This window comes from Haemaphysalis longicornis, unplaced genomic scaffold, assembly GCF_048455015.1.
Source record: "Haemaphysalis longicornis isolate Haplotype H1 unplaced genomic scaffold, Haemaphysalis longicornis Haplotype H1 scaffold_5, whole genome shotgun sequence".
NCBI classification, from domain to species: Eukaryota; Metazoa; Arthropoda; class Arachnida; order Ixodida; family Ixodidae; genus Haemaphysalis; species Haemaphysalis longicornis.
The window spans coordinates 150,418,359-150,440,270 of NW_027526385.1; the positions used below are offsets into that span (position 1 = coordinate 150,418,359).

Here is a 21,912-nt window from a genome sequence, read left to right on the forward strand (position 1 = left end):
CGCACGATACACAGCAATATACCATTTATAAGAAAACTTGTACTGTGCTATAACCCTATGTGAAAACTCGCAAAAAATATTACAGCACTCAACATTTTGTTTCGACAGGACGAAACATTTGTTCAACCATCTTATGCCGAAAGGTGTAAGAATGGGGCGTATGCGTTACTCTGGAGTTATCACGGGCGTGCATCACGCGGGTGCGTTTGATAAGAGATTACGCGGTACGACCCACAGGTGTATCTACTGTTCGCAGAAAAACAGTGTGACTTTAGACCCTGTGCGCGTGACCGCTTCGCATAGTAAGGGCCTCTTGTGCACGAGTGCATACATTTCAAACACCTAAACACCACTAATACGGCCGGCGGAGTTTTCGGTTGCCATCATTTCCTTTGCTCCATTTTGAAGGTAAATTGCATTTTATTTCACGTTATTTTTTAGGAGTGCTGATAGGGAAGGTCCGCCCATTGTTTTGTTGTTTCGTTTTTTTTGGGGCGGTTGCAGGTTGCCAACAACCAGATAAAAAAACGCAAAATGTGTTCAAACTTGAGCTTGTCACTCTGCGCGGCACATCAATGTGTTATATTTATACCTTCAGTAACATAAATCGCCGATGCAGTAATAAACGAAAGAGGTGCTGAGCTCATATTGCCTTGCTGTAATTTTTATAAGTTTTCACAATATCTGTGCTACACTATTGTGGTATAAATAGGTCACGGTTTTCGATGCTGTACAGCCACAGGTAAAATGGTGACGCCACTGCATAACATTTCTGCGCAGCAATAAATTAACACAGACCGGTACATTATTTGCTTCTACTAACTATACATGATACGGGTAAATGCGAAAAAATTCACGTCTGAAGAGTTTGAAAAGCTATCAAAGTGCCTGAAAAGGAGCGCGTACAACGTTAATAATGCAGCATATTCAACGGTAAAGCCACTTTGCAACTACTAGCAATAGTATCCGCCCCTGCCCGACTTTTCAATTAAACTGGTTTAGCACATATAAAATATGTAGCAGAAACGTGCACATTGCATTTTACGCATCGGGAAACCTTGCATATATCGGCTAAGACCATAATGACATATTACCGCGCATGCGAGACAATAAGAAAAGAACCTGTAGCCTTCGCCACCTAAACTGTGCATTCAAACATTATATGTGGTAACTCTTACCGGTGTCCATAGACAGAATTGGGCATAGCAAGGTTTACAAAAAAACCAACTTTCTCGGGGAGGCTCTGTAGCTATTGAATTTTAGTAGATGGCCCTGAAAACAATTTTTCTACTGTAGTTAGCTGCTAAAGCGACCGCATCATTTTGCCGAGGTTCATTTAGTTTGCGTACTTAGTTCACCCAAACTTTGTAAACGAGTGATTTTTATTTTCTTTATATGCGTAGGGAGTCTAGCAATATTAAGCTCGCCGTGGAGTTTTAAGCACTTAATAATTCCGGTTATCTATCAAAAGATGGGCTTTCAGGGTAGGAGCATGGTTAGAGGTAAAAAAACTGGGGGACGATTACGATACTCTTTAATGAAAGCTTGGAACGCAGGTGTCCCGGTTGCCTCGCTCATTCTTCACAAAAACCTTGCTGAGACTATAGTGTCTTGTGATTGTATAGGCAGAGGGTTTGTATTAGAAAGAAAATGCTGACTGGTGCCGGAGCGGAGAATCTGTCTCGTGCGAAACGTTTCGCATCTGCTACCGCTAAGAAAGGGGAGGGCGGTGCGACTGCCAGGATAATCAAGTGAGCGTGGTCCACGGCAGTGCAGCAGACCGACCTCCTCTCGTGCGGTGCTTTGTTTCAAAATATGGTAATGGTGGACGCGCTCGCCGCATAACTTAGTGATCAACTCATCGGCTAACACATGATGGCGCACGCTCATCAGGCGCTATCTCATAGCGGGTTCCCGCCGCGGGATACGCCTTCGGCGGCACCCCCGACCCGGTACAGAGAAACAACAGGAGGGGAAGAATAAGTGCTGCGTTAGAAGAGCTGCATATGGAATTTTATTAGAGGTGCTGTGTAATCCCATGCACTTCGATCCATGCGGACGTGTGACGCTCACGGCAATCATCTGGACACAGCACCTGCGCACAAGTCAAGTCGCCGTTTTGGAGTTTGGAATTTGCAAATACCACAGGTCGCTATCCGTACTATTTACACAGGGGCATCCTCCCCGCTCGGGTATGTTTACTATCAGAATGTTGGGGAAGAGAAAACGTTCAGTTTATAACCCAGCACCTGCTGTTGTTAGTTCTCAACGTCAGCTTTGACGCTGTCGCTAGGTCTTCCAGGCGCAGCAACTACGTTTTCTATGCCTTTCACCGCTGACAATATACGTTTAGGTCTCAGGATGTACAATGTGATAGCGTTACTTTGAAACCGAGGGAGCATTTTGGAACGCAGGTCCTTCGTTTACGATGTGTTCCTTCGTAGCACTAAATGTCAGCGAAGAGTGTAAGACAAGCATCAACGGTTTTGAATCTCCATGACGCAAGAAAGAGAGACGCCCCCTAAGATGGTGCGCTTCTATGTGGGCATGCAAGGTTGCGGCTGCTTTGTGTTCGTTATTTTGGGCAAAAAGGCGGCACTCTGAGTGCATCAAAGTGTTCTTCGCTAATGTCGTTGCTGGTCGGAAAGACTTGCTTTCGCTAAGAGGGAGAGGGAGGTAGAAATAGGTGACCTTATGTTCAGCAAGAAATGAACAAGTTTGTATTTAAGGCGCAGCGCAACAGACAGGACAAAACGGAGACAATGCACGCACGCGAGCTTCTTATCGATCAAATCATGTTATTGCGTCGGGGCGCCAAGTTTATACATCCTGGTAGAACACCACAACGCGGAAAAAGGAAAGCAGTAAAGAAGGAAGGAAAGCTTTTTTCATGCCGGCCTGATTCTGCCCCTTCCTCCTCTTCGATTCCCACCCGCCAACCGCCGCTCCACTAGCTCCACCGGGCCAACTTCGCTGCTACCGGCGCACAGCCAGCGCAGTTATGCTGACCATCGTACGCCGCTTGGGCGGAAACGAAGCCAGCACGAAGATCACTCGAAAACTTTAGACCATTTTAATTTAACGTACGTAGAAGTTCCACATACGTAGAACTGTCACGGGTGACCAGCGCGCATCCTTACACAGCAAAGGGCCGACAGGGGCCTTACGGACGTACGTGAGATTCCACTTTTGTAGCGTGAGCTACACTGGCCGTGGTTGAGCAGTTCAGCGTGGCTCCTGGAGAGCCGTGCTGCGCAGGCGCGAGGACCAGTGACGTCACACGGCGCACAGAACGTTGATCGATGCCCGGCGTCTCTCACACACCCCACGCACCCAGCGTCCTCGCCGACCTCGGTTCCGCACGTGGCGGCCCGGTCCACTTAATGATCATGCGACGGGTGGCCGGGTGTGGAACCGATGGCTCGTCCGTCGCCGCAACACCGGCGTGCGCCTGTGGAGCCAGCTTAAGTCTGGGGCGATTGGTGACGCTGCGTAGGAGCCGCTTGACAAATATACATGTGACACATAATGCGCATGCCGTGTGTGTGTGTAATTGAAGCTGCAGTAAGTATTATAATCAAGATAATCCTAGACAACCAGGAAGGCTAAGAATAACCAGCTCAACTTTAGCTCGCACTTCGTATAGCCTGGTTTAGCCGAGCTAAGCCAGTGCAAATTTTTTACGTTGTGGTATTCACGTTGCTTCCGTACGTATAGCTGACAAAAAATGGCGGGGCCATGCCTTCGTGCTACGAAAAGAAAACGGCTTCGTCGATGATCCCTCGGTGCGATGACATGTTCGAAGCAGTTCATTTCGCCTGAATTCAATTTGCCCATTCGTACCTTCACCAGAAGTTTAAATCGAAAACAGGTTTTGTTTTTCAGATAGGAGAGCGATTTTTCACCTCTTAAGCCTGACGAAGTGGCGTTTGTCGTAATCATGGTGAAAGGTTTGGTACACAACGAGAGGCTATGAGGTGAAAAACCCGGGTCTCAAACGACGGGAGAGGGGCCGCCATCTCTGCTGTTTCTTTAGTCTTCCACCACAAGTGCAAGCTGCGCCAATTTGTCGAGAATGATCCTCTTAGCTTGAGCTGAAATAATATATATTCGCTATGCACATACCGAATTATAATGGGAAATGAGGGACTCTTTGAATTAAGACAAAAATAACGGTAGGCCGACAAGAAAGCAGTGCAAAGCAAAAACGTAAATCTGGTAGCTCATGTATACTTCTTGAAACAGATATACTTTTTTTATTTTTTTAAACAAAACAAGAAAATGGAGGAAAAAAATTACCCATTTGCTTTTCATGGCTTTGTGAAACTTCCTACCTATATTTCTGCATTCATTCAACGAGCCCCTCATTTCTCATGATGATTCGCTACATGCATAGAGAGGATTTTTGCTCTGGCAGTCTCGGGGCCATAGGTAGCTTAAGAGGGTTCAATGCTGGTCGACCGCTCGAACATGCTCTACACGCTGGAGTCATGGCCCGGGGCTCAAAAGAAAGGTCTCCTTCACCCCGGGTGGTCGGAGGGGCGCTGGCTACCACCGCCAAGCACAGGAAATAATTACCTTGAGATAAATACCCAAGACAGTGGAGGGGAGAAAAGCTCCGCCGGCGCCGTAGTGGTGATCGCACCAGACGCGTATTCTGGAGGTTGTGGGTTCAGATCCCACCCGGCGAGCACTTTCGCTCCACTTCATTTCTTCCTTTAAAAATATATCTGCCTCAATAAGAATAAAATGACCTGAGAAGTTGGCGGGGGAGAAACGTGGGGCAGTTCAGTGGCAGGGGTGGCAGAAGGCTATCGAATTTCGATTCTATGTGCACTGAAGCGAACAAATAAACGGCCTCATCATGCGGCATCCAGTCCTGCTCCCGGTGCCACGCTGCAAGTGCACGCGCAGCGTGTGTATCACATAGACAGCAGGAAGGTGTAGATTTGGCTCCGGTTACCTTCGTGAGAAACCAGAGCTCTCCTGCACTGTGTTGCGCTTCATAGGACTTCCAAAACGGAGAGCAGAGGATACCTTGGAATATCTCTTTTTTGTATGAACATGTCCTTGACAAACCTGCAACAACATCTGCGTTCCCTTTCTTTAGGACTTCCACGGCTCTGCAGCAGCAAAGGCGAGGAATACATCAGTGCTACGAGGTGATGTTCAAGATGGCTGCTGACATGAAATACCAGCTGAAGGACTTCAAGGGCTTGTCAGACGGTGTTCTTATTCCGTTCGAAGAGAAGGTGAAGCAGGAGCTCCTGTGCTGCACGTGCAATGCTGCTTCACCCATGGGCCTTAAAGACGGCAAAGGCCACACGTTCTGCCTGCGCTGTGCTCGGGTGCACACAGACAGTTCCAACAAGTTTACATGCTCCCTTTGTGGATGGCAAGGTCAACTGAACTACGTGAGTGGCTGGAATGCTTTCGTCTGCTTTATTCATTGAATTAGTAGTAGTTGTACGAAACGTCAGTGAGCTATAAAGTAGGAGTGGCTCCCTTGTCCGGGAATCCAAGTGATGACCAGGCTACCTATGTCCTAGATGCCAGAAGTTGCTGGACATTGAAGTTGTGGCTGGTGATCAGGTTCTCCCACCACTCAGGGAAGGGGAAGTTAGGAAGGAAAGGGTGGGAGGTTGGGTTTCTGCGCACAGGCTAATAAAATGTGGACTGGTGTGCCAGCCTTGGAGCAAATAGTGAATTGGGCGGAAAATTGAGTGGGAAACATGTAGTGTAGCCGAATGGGATGAACGAAGGTATTTGTTTGGATGCGGCTAAGAGTCCTTTCTACTTATCTGGACAGCTTGGAGTGAGGTTGAGGTTAATCTTGTTTGTCGAGCCAATAGTGCTGTGCTATGTCCTGAACTGTGACCAATGGTGTGGAGTCCACATGTTCTTCTAGGGCCTGGGAGATAGCGAAGGCGCGCGACGTGCGCTCACTTCAGGTTGATAAGCCGTAGTAGGCCTAGCAGAAAGTTCCAACTTGGTCCCAGGATATTTCATCACAAGTAATGTCGAGACGAGCTAAATAGCTAAAATGCAGCGTCCACATCTGTCGGGGAATTTGCCGGTTCTGCTGGAGCCAGAGTGAAAAGGGAGGAACCATCTAGTCCAATGATAAAGGCAAAAAATCGGCGAGCCAATGGGAGGAGCGATCAAACTCAGGAGCCCCCTAGCGGCCTCCTTGTGTACTTGAAGCATCTAGACCTCACAACTGCTGTAACAGACAAAGATGTTAGGTGCCACATTTGAATTACTGCAAATGCAATACCTAGCACTGTAAATGCAAGACATAGCACCTTCCTCAACGCGCCAGTAAAATATCCCGCATCAACTACGCGTTGATAGTTCACAAGCATGACATGGGCTGCAAAGTTTGCAATGTATTATGCAAAATAAGGCAGAAATGTAACAGCAAATGTGGGTATTAAAAACAAAGCAGTATATCACTGAACACTCGTTTGGTGTAATGAAATTTGGGGACATAATGCAAAACACTCATAAGAAACGCCGTCGTGACACGGGAACACGCTAACGTTTAAGTGGTAATTATAATGACCCAAATCCCAGAACACATAGCTACGCCAGAAGCATAGTGGCTACAGCGGTTTATTATGTTTCTTTCTGTACATTGAGAGATCAGAAACCGCTGAATTGCGCGAAACCCTGTCGGTTACGAACACATTTACATACTTTTCCATATGTTCTTGTCAGCTTGGAGATTTATCCATAGCCATGTTGGCTGGGTGCTTGAGCCATCAGGTTTATCGTCACTCCAGGCATGAAAATTTGCAAAATAGTCTCAAAGCATAGCCAAACAAGGGTGTTACTTTCCATAACAATATCAAAGTATTGAAGGCTAGCGTATTTTGAATGAGCACGAGGTCGCGGGTTCAATTCCCGGCTGCCGCGGCCGCTTCTCTGATGGAGGCGAAAAGCAAAAACGCCCGTGTGTTCGAGATTTCGGCGCACATTGAAGATCCCCAGGTGGTCAAAATTAATCCGGAGCCCTCCACTACGGCGCGCCTCATCGCCTGCGTTGCGTCGGCGCGTTAAACCGTACAATCAATCAATCAGCGTATCTTGAAGCCTGATGAATAAATTTGTGAATTTTGAACTTCTCACGCGTCTTCCTTTTATGTACGCAAAGATTCAAGCTTGTTAGTAGTGCGGGCTGAGTAATTTGTTAAGGAAACGAAAGCAGGGATGTGCATCGCTGCACTGCGTGGATTACAAACAGAAGAACAGTATACGCTGTTGCAGTGTTCAGTAAACCAAGGATAGTCAGTATCAATAGTATACGATAACAACTGAGAAAGTTTAGCTGCGCATGTATAGCCCCTGTCACGCCAAGGAAAAATAAAAAAGAATGTGTAATTTGCGTTTCAAGTGGTTTCTTGATGGGAAACGTGTGACTCCTCAAGGTGCACTACTGCATATGCACGCCCCCAATGCGGAGAAAAAATCCCGCCATCTCCACGAAGTGAATGATGATGACAGAGGTGAAGCTAAAATGCTTATCGGCGAAACCGTGAAACATTGTTATAGGTCTTCTTGACGGCGCGCACCTTCTAAATGAGTGAAGGACATACGGCGCGTTCGTAGCCATGCTCGCGTCTTGGTTTGTAGCGCAGTGGGAATTGCGCCATGTACCTCCCGTAGCGGCCAGAGAGTCGTGGGATCGCAACCGGGCGCCGCTGCGTCCAGACCACCACTCCTCGTTTGCAAAGCTTGAGATTTCCCATCAAGCCCGTCGACGACGTCGATGTTTGTGGTGATTATGTAGGGCTTGTTTGGGACGATGAGAGTCTCCATGGGTAAGTTGGCGAATTGGGTGTGTGACATTTTAGCCACCTTGGCCGTCACCTTCTGCAGAGCGTCTTGTGTCGCGCAGCCCCGGTACGTGTCTTCAGCTCGCAAGCGACAAACGACCACCTCTTCTTCTTCCTCTCCTCCTTGTTGGGTAGCAACGAACGCGTTGAACGTTTTGACCTCTTCAACCAATCTTTAGTTGGCCAATCCCTAGGGGGATCCTGCAACAATCATCATCGTGGTGCCGTGTACAACAGCAATGAGGGACGGGACAGTGCCCTAGAGAGAGGAGCTTCGCCCCTAAAAACTCAGTGTAGGAACTTGTCGGACGGTTTCAATGGTGGCCAGCGGAGACACCGAGTCAACAAGGCTAGCTAACACCTTCTGCCTAAAGGCGGGACTTGAATTAGACACTTGAATTTAAATTGACAGTCTGAAATCTATTTCACACAAGCTATGTTTTGTGTCTAAGTTCTGTGGCTCTTTTCGCAACTACTCTTGCCTGTTGCAGCTTGGCTGTCGCTCTTTCTCCTATGTTCGCGGGTGCAAATGTCGCTAGATGTGCGGTGACTTTCCTGATGGCTACTTTCAGTAGTTATTAATTTGGCGCCGAATTATATTTGATGCCCGTCACGTCCAGAAATGATGCCCGCACCGCTGGCGAAGATACACCGGTGGACCGACAAATGTTGACCATCGCCTCGGCGGAAAGGGTCAACTAGTGCGCCAATTCACCAAACACCACTGCAGTTGTAAAACAAAGTCTGCCGTATTGTAACCGTACTCATTTGGCCCTACGGTTCCAGTGCCGGCCCGCCCCCTTGGGACCTTTACCGCGGGCCTAGACGTGCTCCAGACACGATGCGATGGTCGTCCAGTGCCTGAATTCCGAACGTGCGGCGGGCACGTGCGACACCACCACCTTGCATTTATGCACTCGCAAACTACCAAAACCCCCGTGGGTCAGCATTGGGGGAGTACATACCGCGGCGACAGGCGTTAAGGCGCGCTTTGCCTCTCAGTCAGCTTCGCTCTTTTAGCAGATATCACAACTGGGTTTAGTTTTTTTTCTGAACAGTCAAGTGTTCATCTAAGCTATTGCAGCATCCAATTATCGCTTATGGGGCAGCCGCTAAAGTGTGGAAGTACTTCTTCAGGTTCTGTTGTTTATGGGGGTGCTTTCGTCTTTAGTATACCGGTGGTATTTAGGAGCAAACGCAAAAAGGCAAAACGTATACCAGAATATTTTGTATTTGGTTAGCTTTTTTTTTACTACCCACCATGGTGGATAATTGGCTAAGGCGTTGTGCTGCTAGCACGAGGGCGCAGGGTCGATTTCCTGTCACGGCAGCCGCTTTTCTGGTGGAGGCGGAAAGGAAAAACGCGCGTGTGTGCAAGATTTCGGCGCATGTTAAAGAACCCCAAGTGATCAACACTAACCCGCCGCCCTCCACTACGGCGCATCTCATCGCCGGCGTCACGTCGGCGCGATAAACCCTACAATAAAGAAACGAAACAATTAGGTTTCTTTACTGAAGGTTTCAAACCTTTGAACGCCAAGGGTATTACAATTACAAACAAAGAGGTTAACTTGGCCTTGTTGTTTGTCCTACATCTAGACAGATTGAACACTGACCATGACGAGTCCCCTGATCCGTTGTCCTTTGAGGAAAATTGTGAGCTCGAGAGCAGTGACAATTTACCAAGCCACAAGCAGCATTTCTCACTTGAACTACTGTAGCCAAAAAGTAATAACAGGTAACTTAACCGAAGTCTTGCTTTCTAGCGCTTACACACATAGGTCTTCGCTACTACGGTGATCGCATTTCAGTGCTATTTGCACGAAATTTCATCTGGAGGCATATCCAGCTACAGTTTACGCACTCTGCCAAACCTATGGTTTTCTGGTATATAACAATGGTGCTAAAGCTTTGACCTCAAAGTTGTATATTAGCTTGAGAGGAGAAACGCAGAAAATATTTCCCGGGCACTCAAGTTTCCATCCGGTTTTTGAACGCAAAAGCCTCGCGACACTTACCAACGTTTCTACTACTGCATGAGAATAACCTAAAAAGGAGCCTCCAAATAGATCAAAGCTCACTGCTTTTAAGGGGCATATGTTGCGGAGCTACAGTCATAACTTGGCATGGTTGTTGCTTCTATTTTACATTATTTACTAGCAAAGCTATAAGGCTTGTGTAGGCAGTTAAGACAACTGTCCTGGTTCGTTTTGATTTTGCAGATGACAACCAACACGGAGGAGTGGGGCACGTTAGAACAACTGGCAGCTGCTTGTCCTAACGTAGACACAGTATGCTCATATAAAGGTGCCTTCAAAGACGTTCTGGTAAGTTGTCGTTTGGTGGTTTTTCTGCAGTAATATTCTTCGTGTGTGATTTTAAAAGGATAAATTGCATACACAAACTTAAACTACATAATACCTACTTCTGAATACCTACCCGAAAAGTACAACAAGCGCCTCAAAATAGTTCACAAAGTTTAGAAGTAAAATATAGATCACTGCTATAGGAACCATAGCCTAAAAGGCCGCTGTAATTGCTTGGTGAGTGTTAGATCTTCTTCGTTCCTCTAGTTCACTGCATATTTATCAGCATAGCATTATTTCTAACCATTCACAAATATCACATTTTTACTATCGCCCTAGAAAAAGGATTACGAAATAGTACGTTGGATGAAAGTTTGATTGGTAAAACGTTTGTATCGACATTAACAACAGGATAATCTTAAACGTCTTTCTTGTTGTAAACAATGAGGGAATATGGTCGTGCCCTCAACCCACAACTACTTTGAGATATTGGCCGTCTGTTTCTTTCGGTGTAAAAAAATAGGACTTTGCTGAGAGGCGGTGTGAATGTCTTAGTTTCGAATAAATTGTGCGACTGGTTGAGCTATTTTTTAAACAGCAGTAGCAATTTACAAAAAGCTGTGCCACAGCTGATGCATTGAAGGAAAGAGGTAACTCCTCGCTTAGTTTCTTGTTCAAAGGTTATGCGTTGTACACCTGTGCGTGGTCACCCCGTTGCTTTTTTAACAAGTAGTGGTGGCTCTTGATGACGACGGGGATGGTGTTGGGCAGCAGACCTCTGCACTTAAATCTACTGGAGAGTAAATCTGCAAGGACTAATCTTGGTGTATCAAATGTTGAGCGATTCTCAAGCTAGTAAAAATGCCCAAGGTCTACCCATTGGAAGAGCTTAGCAATTGAAGATGAAGTTCATGATTTGCAGAATGTCTTGCAGAAAAAAAAATGTCCATGCGAGTTTTGATTTCAGCGTTAATGACTGCTCCAAGCTATAAGCTCGTAGCTACTAAATGTTACTGAAATCAATGGAAGCAAAACCATTATTCGCTTTGAATTTGCTTCAAATCCAAAAATCATCATTCGTTCATTCCCAATTTAAATGTAAAATGAAACAAATGACTTTTTGCCTACATCACGGTTCCTAGGTAAAGAGCACGCAACCGAGCGGCCATGCCTGTATGTACAAAATAATAAACTTTTGATTGTTTGTGAGAGTTTTGTAAATTCGTCATTCTGGAATTACTGAATTGAAATTGCGGACGTTTGCAAGATTTATGAGTCTGAAAATTTTATGACGTGGACAAGTTTTTATAAATTATGTTTTCCTTCAGAGCTACAGAAATAACAGCGTGTTAGGGCTTATGCTAAAACCAGGTAAATTAGTGCAAGTGCTTTTGTTTTCATAGCTACCCTGATGCAGCAATTAAGGTGAAAAAATTCTGCTGGTGTCCCGATTTCCCATTGCGCCTATTTTGCTTTTGCCTGTGCAGCTGCATTACAAGGAGTGCGGTCTGAGAGGCAAAGTGGCGTGCTCGCTTTGCGGATACCTGCATGACCGCAAGGAACTGGCTGATCACATGAGAGACTTGTGCGAAAAAAGGGTGCTGGAATGTATTTTCTGTCACAAGGATGTGGAAGCCTGGGAGAAAGAGGTGAGGTGGACTGAATCAGCAGGGTGATTTTTTGTCAGTGGGAAAGAGTTGAATTGCCTGTTTAAGGCTTTAGGACCTCAAAATGATTCCCCGCAGGCCTAGCTGAGTGGCGTGTTATTGGTTGCTTAAAGGGCTGCATGTCAGCAGTAGTAGTATGACACGCCCGAAGTAACCCATAAAAATGAACCAGGAAAAATTTTTTGCAAGTATGTTTTTTTTCAGATAAAGGAAAACAGGATCACCTAAAACAGTGTACCTCGAAGTGTTTTGTTTGGCAAGGTGGTTAGACTGAATGAACAATAAGTTAGCTCCAGCGACGTTGCTTGGGATACCCAGAAACCAGTATCAATCCTGACAACCATGACCCTAAATCACAATGTAAAGTGCTTTAATGATTTATCCAGCCTAAATAATGTAACCAACGTAAACCAGCTTCAGAATGTAAACACCTTAAATTATGTTTGATATGGTGTTCCGCTTTCTTCATGTGCAAGTGCAAGTAAAGATAAAGGAATGCTATTTTTAGCATCATTCCGGTTCGTGCAGCAACAAGTAGCCTATTTGTAGTGCTTTAGAATGCAACGTTTTCCTTTGAGCTGATACGTGTACTTCGAGTTTATGCCAAAGGAAGGCCCTAACAGCCCATGTTCTGGAAAAACGCGGATTTCGCTAGAAGGACAGTCATTCTGGTTTGACTGACGAAAAAGTTGGTCAAGGCAGTCACCGATGGGATGTCGGATTAGGCACCGCTCTTAATCTTCCTGCAAACGTTCAGCTTTACCTACAATGCTGTTCAGAAAAAAATGGAAATGACTGTGGGGTGGGAGCTAGTAACATATGCGCTTGAGTGCTGAACTTAAAACTTCAATCACAAAGCGTTTGAAGCAAATACATTGCCCATAAACACCCATACAAGAATATGCATGTTCTTTCTTCAGTTCAAACGCTCAGTTCAAGTCATCTGCTGGACCTTGTAATAAAATTCGAGCCATAAATGTCGGCAGCTTTCATTTTTGCTCCTTTGGGACAGAGAATAAGCTTTTCGTTTGTTGATTTAAAGATTCTGCAGATATATGCCCATATGTGCAGGCAGCTTATGCAAATGTGAAGACATGCTAACCAATTTGTGTTTTGGTTCCTGTGAGGGCACAAAATTTGAGTAGTGGCGATCACGTACAGCGTTACTCTTACCCTTACTCTTGGAGTGCTGACACATGTTTCGCCAAAAAGTTCATTTACCACGGTGACGATTGCTGAATGTTAATGACGCAAAACCAGCGAGAGATAAATAGTTATCAAAAAGAGGTGCGAAGATCAGGTAAGGCGATTTTCAACACTGTGTCCCGGGGTACTAGAAAAATGTGCTTGAATTTTTATGCCGTGACCGTGAACAGCAAAAGTGACCGTGTTTGTGCACCAGTTCGTTCAATATAGCACAACGGCTTGCTCAGGGAGACGGGATATACTCATGTTGGGCTGCTTCAATGCCTACAAAGTTGCTGGTCTTCAGGGCTTAAAAGGCCAGGGGCGTTTTGTCTTCGTCGTGTGATTTGTTCATTCGCCGACGGCGAAGTGTCTACCGTTTCGAAGGTTGCAGTGGTGAAAAATTAACTGAAAAGCTTTCATCCAGACAGAAGCTTTATAGCGAAAGTAGGCACACGTTCAGCAGTGGGTTGCTTGCAGAGTTGGGACGGGGACCAGCAGGTAATATTGACAACGGGGGAGTGAAATACTGCGGAAATTTACGAAGGACGGAATTCATCTACACCTGAATTGCTTCACATTTCTTCGCCTACGTGTCCTTATAGTCTGTGTAGCGCGTAAAAGACTGCGCTCGGTTGCCGTGTGGCAAATAATATTGTGTGCCCGGACATTACGTAAAAATGGTCCTGTTTTAACCAAAGTTGGCCGTGTCATCCTTATGCTAGCAGGTACTGTGTATTGTAGTGATGTGGCTGAGTAGCTGAGGTGTTGCACTGCTGAGCCAGAGAACGCGGGTGCGATTCCAGCCGTGGTGGTGGCTTTTCTGATTGAGGCGGAAACCGAAAACGCATGTGTCTCGACTTATCTCACGATAAAAATGACCATGCAGTCAAAAATAATGCGGAAACCTACACTACGCGCACCTTATAGTTTAGGCGCCGCTTTGGCGCGTTAAACTCGACATTCAATCAATTCTACTGATGTGCAGTGTTAAAGTCACTCTGACTCAGGCTTTGGGCATCGCATATAAGCGCGCCCTGTCTGCACACACTATTTGCACAAAAAGAATAGAGACAAATACGTGTGCACTAAAGTGATGACAGTCTTGCTTGAAACCCCACCTGCCTTTGCTCTGCCTATTTCACTTTGGACGCACTTGTAATCTTGGTAGTAACACCAGTGAATTGCTGAAGCAGAATACAAGAAAGACCCTTTTTCATTCCACGGTGCCTTGGTACACGGCCCAAAAGCATTGCTGCTGGACACCAGTTGCGCAGTGTTGTAGTGCCTTTTTAGATGACATGATAATGCTTTCTCGTAGCATTATGGCACTTTTTGATGGAAATATATTTACGATGCGTGCAGCAACATTTTGGACGCAGGATGAAGTGTCTACATCAGGCTAACCCGCAATATACCACTGCAAACAAGGAAAGGTTCCGGTATAGGCAGGAGCAGGAGATTCAAATGACGAAGGAAAGAATACTCAGAGAAGTTCGTGAGGGCTGCGTTGAGACGCAACCGGTGGTAAAGTGCTTCAAGCTTACGTGGAATCCGCTCTAGTAGCCTCATTTTGAGTCAAGGGTCTATATGGTGCAGGAAAGGGTGCCGAGTTTCAGGACAAGACCAGAGGCGGTTTCGCTCCTCTAAGGCAAGCTCCTTCGCTAGCGCTGCATACTCGTGTTTTGTGAAAAAAATCTTTCTTACATTTAGCAGCTGTAAGCCTCTGCGAGCTGCCTCATCCGCTTCTCGTTGCCGAGAATGCCGCAATGTGGAGGCATCCATTGTAGGGTCACTCGGCGACCGGCGACGTAGGCGAGATGGTGCAGGTACGTGACGTCGCGGGATACATGCTCGTGAACGCTGAAGCAGCTGGCACACCGTAGCGTTTCCAACACCGCCTTCGAATCCGTGAATATGGCCCCTTCTCGTGGGTGGCGAAGAATGTAGCGCAGGGCTTGTTTAAGTACAGGGAGCTCGGCAGACGTGGATGAGGTTGTTCGTTCCAGGCGGTAGGACAAGGCTTTGCCGGTCTAGGAAATGGAGACGCCGGAAGAACTACCGTGACGCGTAGTTGGGACGTATAGCCATCGCCTCGGTCTAACTGCAAATCCGAATTGCAATAATTGTGGATTGCCCGAAAAAGTAGAGCACGTCCTTATAGAGTATCCGGCGTACATGCAAGAAAAACGCCTCAACAACGCGTCTGTATTTTTCAAAGGTCTCCTTGTACCCTGGCCCTCTCCATCATCCCAGAGAAAAGTGTTGGTGGCTTTATTTGACCATTTACACTGAATCGGCGTCACAGAGATAATTCAGAACTTTATCTGTCAGATCATGTGGACTTTTACTTCACCAGGCAAAGCTTCGTGCTTACTTTTTCTTTTAACCTCGTCTTTTTTCCCCTTTCTTCTGCCCTACTTCTACTTCTTCTAGGGCCTTTGCTCCCTTCTCCGGATCCCCGCAGACTAGCATGTAGGCGGGAACATGCCGGTACACCTCTCTGCCTTCATCTAATAAAGACCTCTGTCTCTCTCTCTTTCTCCCTCTTTCTCAGAGTAGTTTTAGGTCTTGGAATTCGGCCGACACGCTCTGTCAAAGCAAGGAGACGCAACCTCTTCATAGTAAAAGATGAAGTTTGTGGCCAAGCACGCCAAGCATGCGCAATGGCGCTCCCAGTTCCTATCGGACAGGAGCGGACCGTGAAAAACGATCAGCTAAAACTCGCTATTGACAAAGCTTAGGTCCGCACTTCCGCTGCTGCCTACCTTTACGTCTTTTACATTTTCGTCCCTTGCAAATACTTTCCAAAACATAAGCCCAGTTTCATCCAGTGTGAAATCTGGTGAATTAGAGGGTTTGTTTTCTTCTGTCGCTCGAACGCCAGCGGGCGCCCTGTTAAGAACGGCAGCGCCATCGTCGCGAAAATTCTATGGTTGGCGCAAAAGAATCACGAGCTAAACGTAAGCGCCCGAAGCAGGCACCCGTTCCGTCCCGCTTTGGGAAGGCCAAGTTCCGCCTCCATGAGACCAATCGGTCATCTGTGGGTGGGCTGGAAAACATTTCTGCAAGGCTACCGCCAGGTCTGGTAACGTGCTCCGACCCCCGGATAAAGCACGACGATCTGCAGACGCACAAAAAGGCTCGATATACAACAGTTTCACTCTTATTAGACGCCTCTTTCCCCAGTAACAACAGGAAAGCCTATACACTATTTAGCAGGACCACGTTTCTGGTCATATGATCGACAAATGTTTGTTCTGATTTAATAATGATGTCGGTCTTTTGCATTTAGAAAACTCAAAAAGGACATCCTTGCTCGTTAGTAGAAAGTTCGTATGATGGTATAAAATTATTTGATACAGTGGCGCCGGAGTGGTGACAAAGCTTAGACATGCTTATGGTTCAGCAGTATGAACAGTAGACCTGCACTTTACCCGCGCTTTGAAATTCCGGCATTACAATTTAAGCCTGCTGTGCCTTTGGCCCGATATACCCTCGAAACGTCAGAGCTGAAATATTAGATGTCCCGAGTTGAGCAGGAAGTATTAAGACTAAGTATTCAGCAAAGTTTTGTCTACCAATTGCTTGTTTGACTGTGTAAGATAATATGTAAAGACAGCTGCAAAAGAAATGGGCAAAATATAATTTAGCATTAAAAAAGTGCGGGATTTATGCATTGTAAATGTATGTCAGTGCATCCTTTTCTGCGTCTGCACATTTTATGAGTAAGTGGAATGTTTTCTAAGCCAGCTTTGGTAACTTCAGCAAATTTAATGGCTCGCAGAAACACGAGGCAGACTGCCGCGAACGGCCAGCATCGTGCGAGCATTGCCATCAAAAGTTCAAAACTATTGCTGAGGTAAGCCTATTTCTGTTGAACCTGCTTTTTCAATGGATTGCGTATCCGAAGCTACGGAATATAGGAACGAGAAACACAACGTTCGACTTGCTTTACATCAAAGAGAAAGGTGCGAAAACACCCTTTGTCTGCGTACCTGAAAGCTTGAAAAATCACCTCGGGTGCCGGAGTTTGCCCTGAACTGAAAATAAGTAACCCAGCGCTAAAACGCAAGCAAAATCTATCTTTTGCCACGAGTAAGAATCGGGCACCGCATGTATCACACTTTGAGCATGCACGACCTCTGTCAAGATCTGTCTTCTTCTTGAAAAGCTGAGAAGCTTACACCCGCAATACACTATCTGATGCACAAGAAGGTGCTTTAAGAGCGGATCGTATAACCTTTTACCTGTATCCCCCCTCGTGCGCCTCCCTCCGATCCTGCTAAAATAAATAAGCCTCTGCGGCCCCAGCCAACTCTTTGTAGCGGCTAAAACTGACCTGTGAACTTGAACAGTATCTAGTTTTTTCATCAAACGACTTTAATGAGCTATTTTTTAATCGATAAGAATCATTCATCTTTACAAAGGATACATGAAAGAACGCCAGTTCTCCACCTTTGTGCTATGACGCGCACATAAACCTTTAGGGACACGGAGCCAATAACATCCTAGCACGGGAAAGCTAAGTCGGCAGCGATGGGGATTTAGTATAAAACAAGCACAAATTTTAGTCTCAACACTTCTTATACATTTTATTATGAAGGAAAATCTACACTACTATTTTACCTGACACTGAAGACTCAATTGCATGATTATTACGCATTGTTTTAACCTAAGAATTCCACTTTTCAGAGCTTTGTTCACTCTTGCTTTACAAGAAACGATGCTTTGCTTTAACAAATTGTTCTAGCTGGCGGTTCTCTCTTTTGTGTCCCGTTTATAATTCTCTGGGGTTAGATCAGAAGTTGTTACTGCGAAATGTAGTAAAACCTACACTGTCCCTCAAGCCAGGACTGTTCTGTCTCCAAGGGGAAGGTGAACGAAATACCACTGGGGTTTCATGTTTGTCATACCGCTGCGAAACGGACATGTTTCTTATTTTGGGGCGCCTGTAAAATCGGTTGTTCAGTAATTGTAAACCAGATGAAATCTACACAGTTGTGCATTGTTAAAGTCCGCAAAGCAGGCGTTAACAATCTAACAGAGTAAGGTAAGAGTTAACTAAGTGATGGCAGAACAAAAAAATCGGCAGGGCAGGATGCAGATTGAAATCGTGGGAGCACCATATATAACCATCTAAGGCAAAAACCTATGGTCCTAATGCTTCGTGGAACGTAATAAAATTTAAAATTTTGTACACAAACTCTGTGCTAAAGAAAATCGGGACGGGAGGTTGGAAGCGCATGGCGCGAGAGAAAAACAGCAGGACTGCCGGAGGAATTTGAGAAAGCGCGACGCACCGCGAAGCATGCTGAGCGCATTTTAAACGTTGGCTGGTCGCCTGTCAGCTTCTACACACGTAGCTGCGAGTTATGACGCACGAGGCGTTCGTCGCAGGGGGCTAAGGCTGATAAACTACACCCCGGTTGAGAAGCGAAGGTAGCCCAAAAGCCGCTTGTCTTCACCGCCATCCCAGTGAAAGTGCGTAGAGCTGTTTCAACGTCAGAGCAACCTAATGTAACCACCATTGTAAGTAACCGGGTATAGACGTGTGCAACATGAACGTTCAAGAGCAACTTTTACATCTGGGAAGCATAACTTCCAACTAGGATTTCAGTTTTCGATTGTAAAACTTACATCAGCGTACTTTTTTGGCCTGCAGGAAATTCGAAGCATCGGCTCTAAACATTACTGTCAAGCATTGTTCTAAGACAAGTACCCAGTGATACCCAAAATCACAATTACAAAGAAAAGGTACAACCACATTGCCATGAGGTACGAGGGCGCCCACAAGGGTTTTAAGCTGCTGGCGTAATTTGAAGCTCGTGTTTCTAGTGCAATGGGTTTAGGAAATCACTTCAGTTAGCCAGACAAACGCATTTATTTTGTGTTCACTGAGTGCAATACTAAATCTTCATCTCTGTTTCAGCTGGAGGACCAGCATTACCCACAGTGCGGTCACATGCCAGTCAATTGCTCATTTAAGTCGCTGGGATGTGGCTTTGTGGTGAGTTTTCAGCATTAAACATACTCGTTTCTTCATACATTTTCTTTTCATGTTAGTTTTGGTTGTTTAGTACAACGACGTATTCGTTGTGAAAATGTATGGATTTGAAAACTTTCTTTTTAAGAATGTTTTTGTCTGTTGTGTCAAGTTGGTCTTGACGCAATTCCCATGCAATTCAGCTATATTACCAGATTGAACTGCTAAACCACTTCAGCTCACTAGCGCCACAGGTATTTCTGAGCGTTACCATGCACCAAAATGCTTAAATTACGCCGACTTACTTTGCGTCGGCTTCCTGTACTACAGTGGCCTAATGGCAGTGCCAAATACAAATGCAATGATGGGCCGAGCCTTGAAACGTGGCCGAAAAGTCTACTGTCGGTATGTTCGAGCCATCCATTTCGAATTTCTTTATATGCACCAACCTCCCGATCTCAGTCAGTTGATAAAATTTTTAATTTTGGAGATGACAATAATTTAGAGGTATGGCTAATTTTTCACTAAGTAGTAACGCGCTATGGGTGGCGCATGTTATACATAAATCTTTGTTGGCGCATTCTCGTGTGTTGCTCGTTCTTGTCACTGCGCATCCGCAGATAAAGAAAAAGCAAACAAAAACCTAAACGGTGAGTCACCGCAAGCGCAAAGACGGGCATTCTCGCGAATCCATGTGAACGTAAAATAATTCAAACAATAATGAGAGTTGTACCGTTCATTGAAGAAATATAAATCTGTGAAGTCTTGTGGCCACAAGTGTGGTGGCTACCTGTTGAACCAACTTCTGGACGTATAGACAGGTTTTTATTTGGCTGAGAGCATGAGAGGACCTGGGTTCTGCAGATGGTGTGGTGCAACACTGCCGCGCCTTAGAAAACGTGAGGATGCAGCGGTTTACCTCAAAGTTCGCCTGACTCTGCGTGTGATTTTAATTTCTTCGATCTTCTCTAAGGGGATTATGGCTAATTATGGCAGTATAGGTACGGTTCCATGAACAAAAGCATGTTGAGAGAGCAAAGTTCTGTCTTACATAAATTGCTTAATAGTTTTGTAATGCAGTACCATGCTGGCTGATAATGGTAAACTACATTTCTGTGGCTTTCTTTAAAACATTTGTGCATTTTTTAGATAAAAAAGAAAACAAAGGAGGAGAATGCGGATAGGACAGGCGCTCGACATCACCTCATGCCTGTCCTGTCAGCATTCTTCTCTTTATTTATGTTTTTTTCGCGCTGGGAGTTCGCGAAAATTATCTTAGCACAAACTTGCCGAACTTTCCTCTACAGTTAACAAAATTTGTGAATGAGGGTAACAGGTTGCATGTACACTTTCGCCTAGAGCTCCGTCCAACTAATCACTTAATTTAGTCATTGCAATTCTCGAAAATTCAAGATTCGCAAGTAATATTGTACAGAAGTGCTAAACCATGAGACTAAAAACGTACCTTCTTCTGCTTAATTGCATTCTACAGAATAGATGGCTGAAAGACAGATTGGACAAAAGGGCTTCCTGGCTGTTTTTAAATCCTAACATTGCATAAATCTTCAGATTTTTCCATGGTTTTCCAACACTCATTTGTTTTTGACAAGGCTGCAGATTGAAGGGCTTCCTCTAGTTTTAATGAAGTAAATGCCTAAATGCTGGTATTTTCCGCGTGCAGACGAGACGCATGGATATGCATCGTCATGAAATGGGCAGCCTTTATCATAATGGCATACTGGTTGAAGAAATTGACCGTCTTAGGGAAGAAAACAAGGTACGTGCAACCATCTTGAATGACATGTGCCAGTCATTTTTGAAAATAGGCATGTCGTGATTTGTATTGCATCAACAACCGCACATCCATATTCGCATGGGTGGCCTTAATAGGTTTACAAGCTGGTGGCCACAGAGAAAAGCATGACAGAAATTCGACAAGTGAGAAAATAAGAAGGATATAGGGCAAGAAACAAAATCAACTATGGAAGAAAAGCACATTGAACCGAAAATGTGGTCTTTGGAGAGACCTCTGGTGGGCTAAATTAAGACAAATTTAGCCCCCACCAAAGGGAGGAAATAAATGCGCTGTGCTGAACAATGTGGAAGTGAGTAGAAAGACAAGTTATACGGGAAGAAAATAGGTTGAATGGGATAAAGCCTGCAGGGAGGTGGCGCATATTCCGATCCCACAGTTGTCGAACAGCATTCGAAGTTTGTGCGTCTTTTACACACCGTCTGCTGGAATCTTGCTACACCGTTGCCTTGCATGCAGCACTACTGGCCCCTGCATTGCCGTGCACAGTCCTTGGTGCCCCCAACTGTCACCATGAGCGGAGTAGCTAGCTGGAGCTACCTTGCACCTCTATCTGACTACAAGGGGGGTATACGTTCTATAGTAGAGGGTGGAACTGCTACTGCTCCCGCTACGGGGCACCTTGAATATTCATGGTTTCGGTCGGTTGCGGCTCCGACGACCTCAATTCGCTCTGCACAAGATCTGATCTACCGTGGCAAGGTGTTTTCAGGGGGACAGTCAGAAGCCGCTAACAGTAGCCTTCGGAGTTTAGTCGAGCTGCGTCGGACTGGCTGCCCTCTACCTACCAGGAAGAGAGCTCAGGGACACCTTATTACCCATCATGGTGAAGACAGCGGACTCCGCACTAACGATTCCCTGCTTTGCCATATGCCGCATAATCAATCCTACCCACCCTCCGAGCACAATATGTTCCTGAGAAGGCGCCGAACCGAAGTTACATTTCTACCTTTTTAGTCATCAATTTGCCGGAATTTTGCAACTAGCCCTGTTTTTTTATATTAAATCCATCTAAACATAAGACCATGTTGGCTCAGAATCTGCGTTCCTAATCCCAAAACCTCTGGAGAGCATTATCGGTGAATAACAAAAAGGCAAAAAACAAAAGCGGTGAAAT

At 45.6% G+C, this 21,912-nt stretch overlaps 1 protein-coding gene across 1 annotated transcript in view; it reads left to right on the top strand.

Moving 5' to 3' along the window:
- Positions 1–254: 254 nt before the first annotated feature.
- Positions 255–21,912, top strand: part of LOC144139447 (uncharacterized) — a 55,892-nt gene continuing 34,234 nt past the window's right edge. The window contains exons 1-7 of the mRNA XM_077671785.1: positions 255–408; positions 5,111–5,414; positions 10,061–10,165; positions 11,632–11,793; positions 16,784–16,858; positions 18,929–19,006; positions 20,664–20,759. Coding sequence (XP_077527911.1) covers positions 5,166–5,414; positions 10,061–10,165; positions 11,632–11,793; positions 16,784–16,858; positions 18,929–19,006; positions 20,664–20,759 — 765 coding nt within the window. The 5' untranslated portion in view covers positions 255–408; positions 5,111–5,165. The remainder of the gene's footprint in view (positions 409–5,110; positions 5,415–10,060; positions 10,166–11,631; positions 11,794–16,783; positions 16,859–18,928; positions 19,007–20,663; positions 20,760–21,912) is intronic.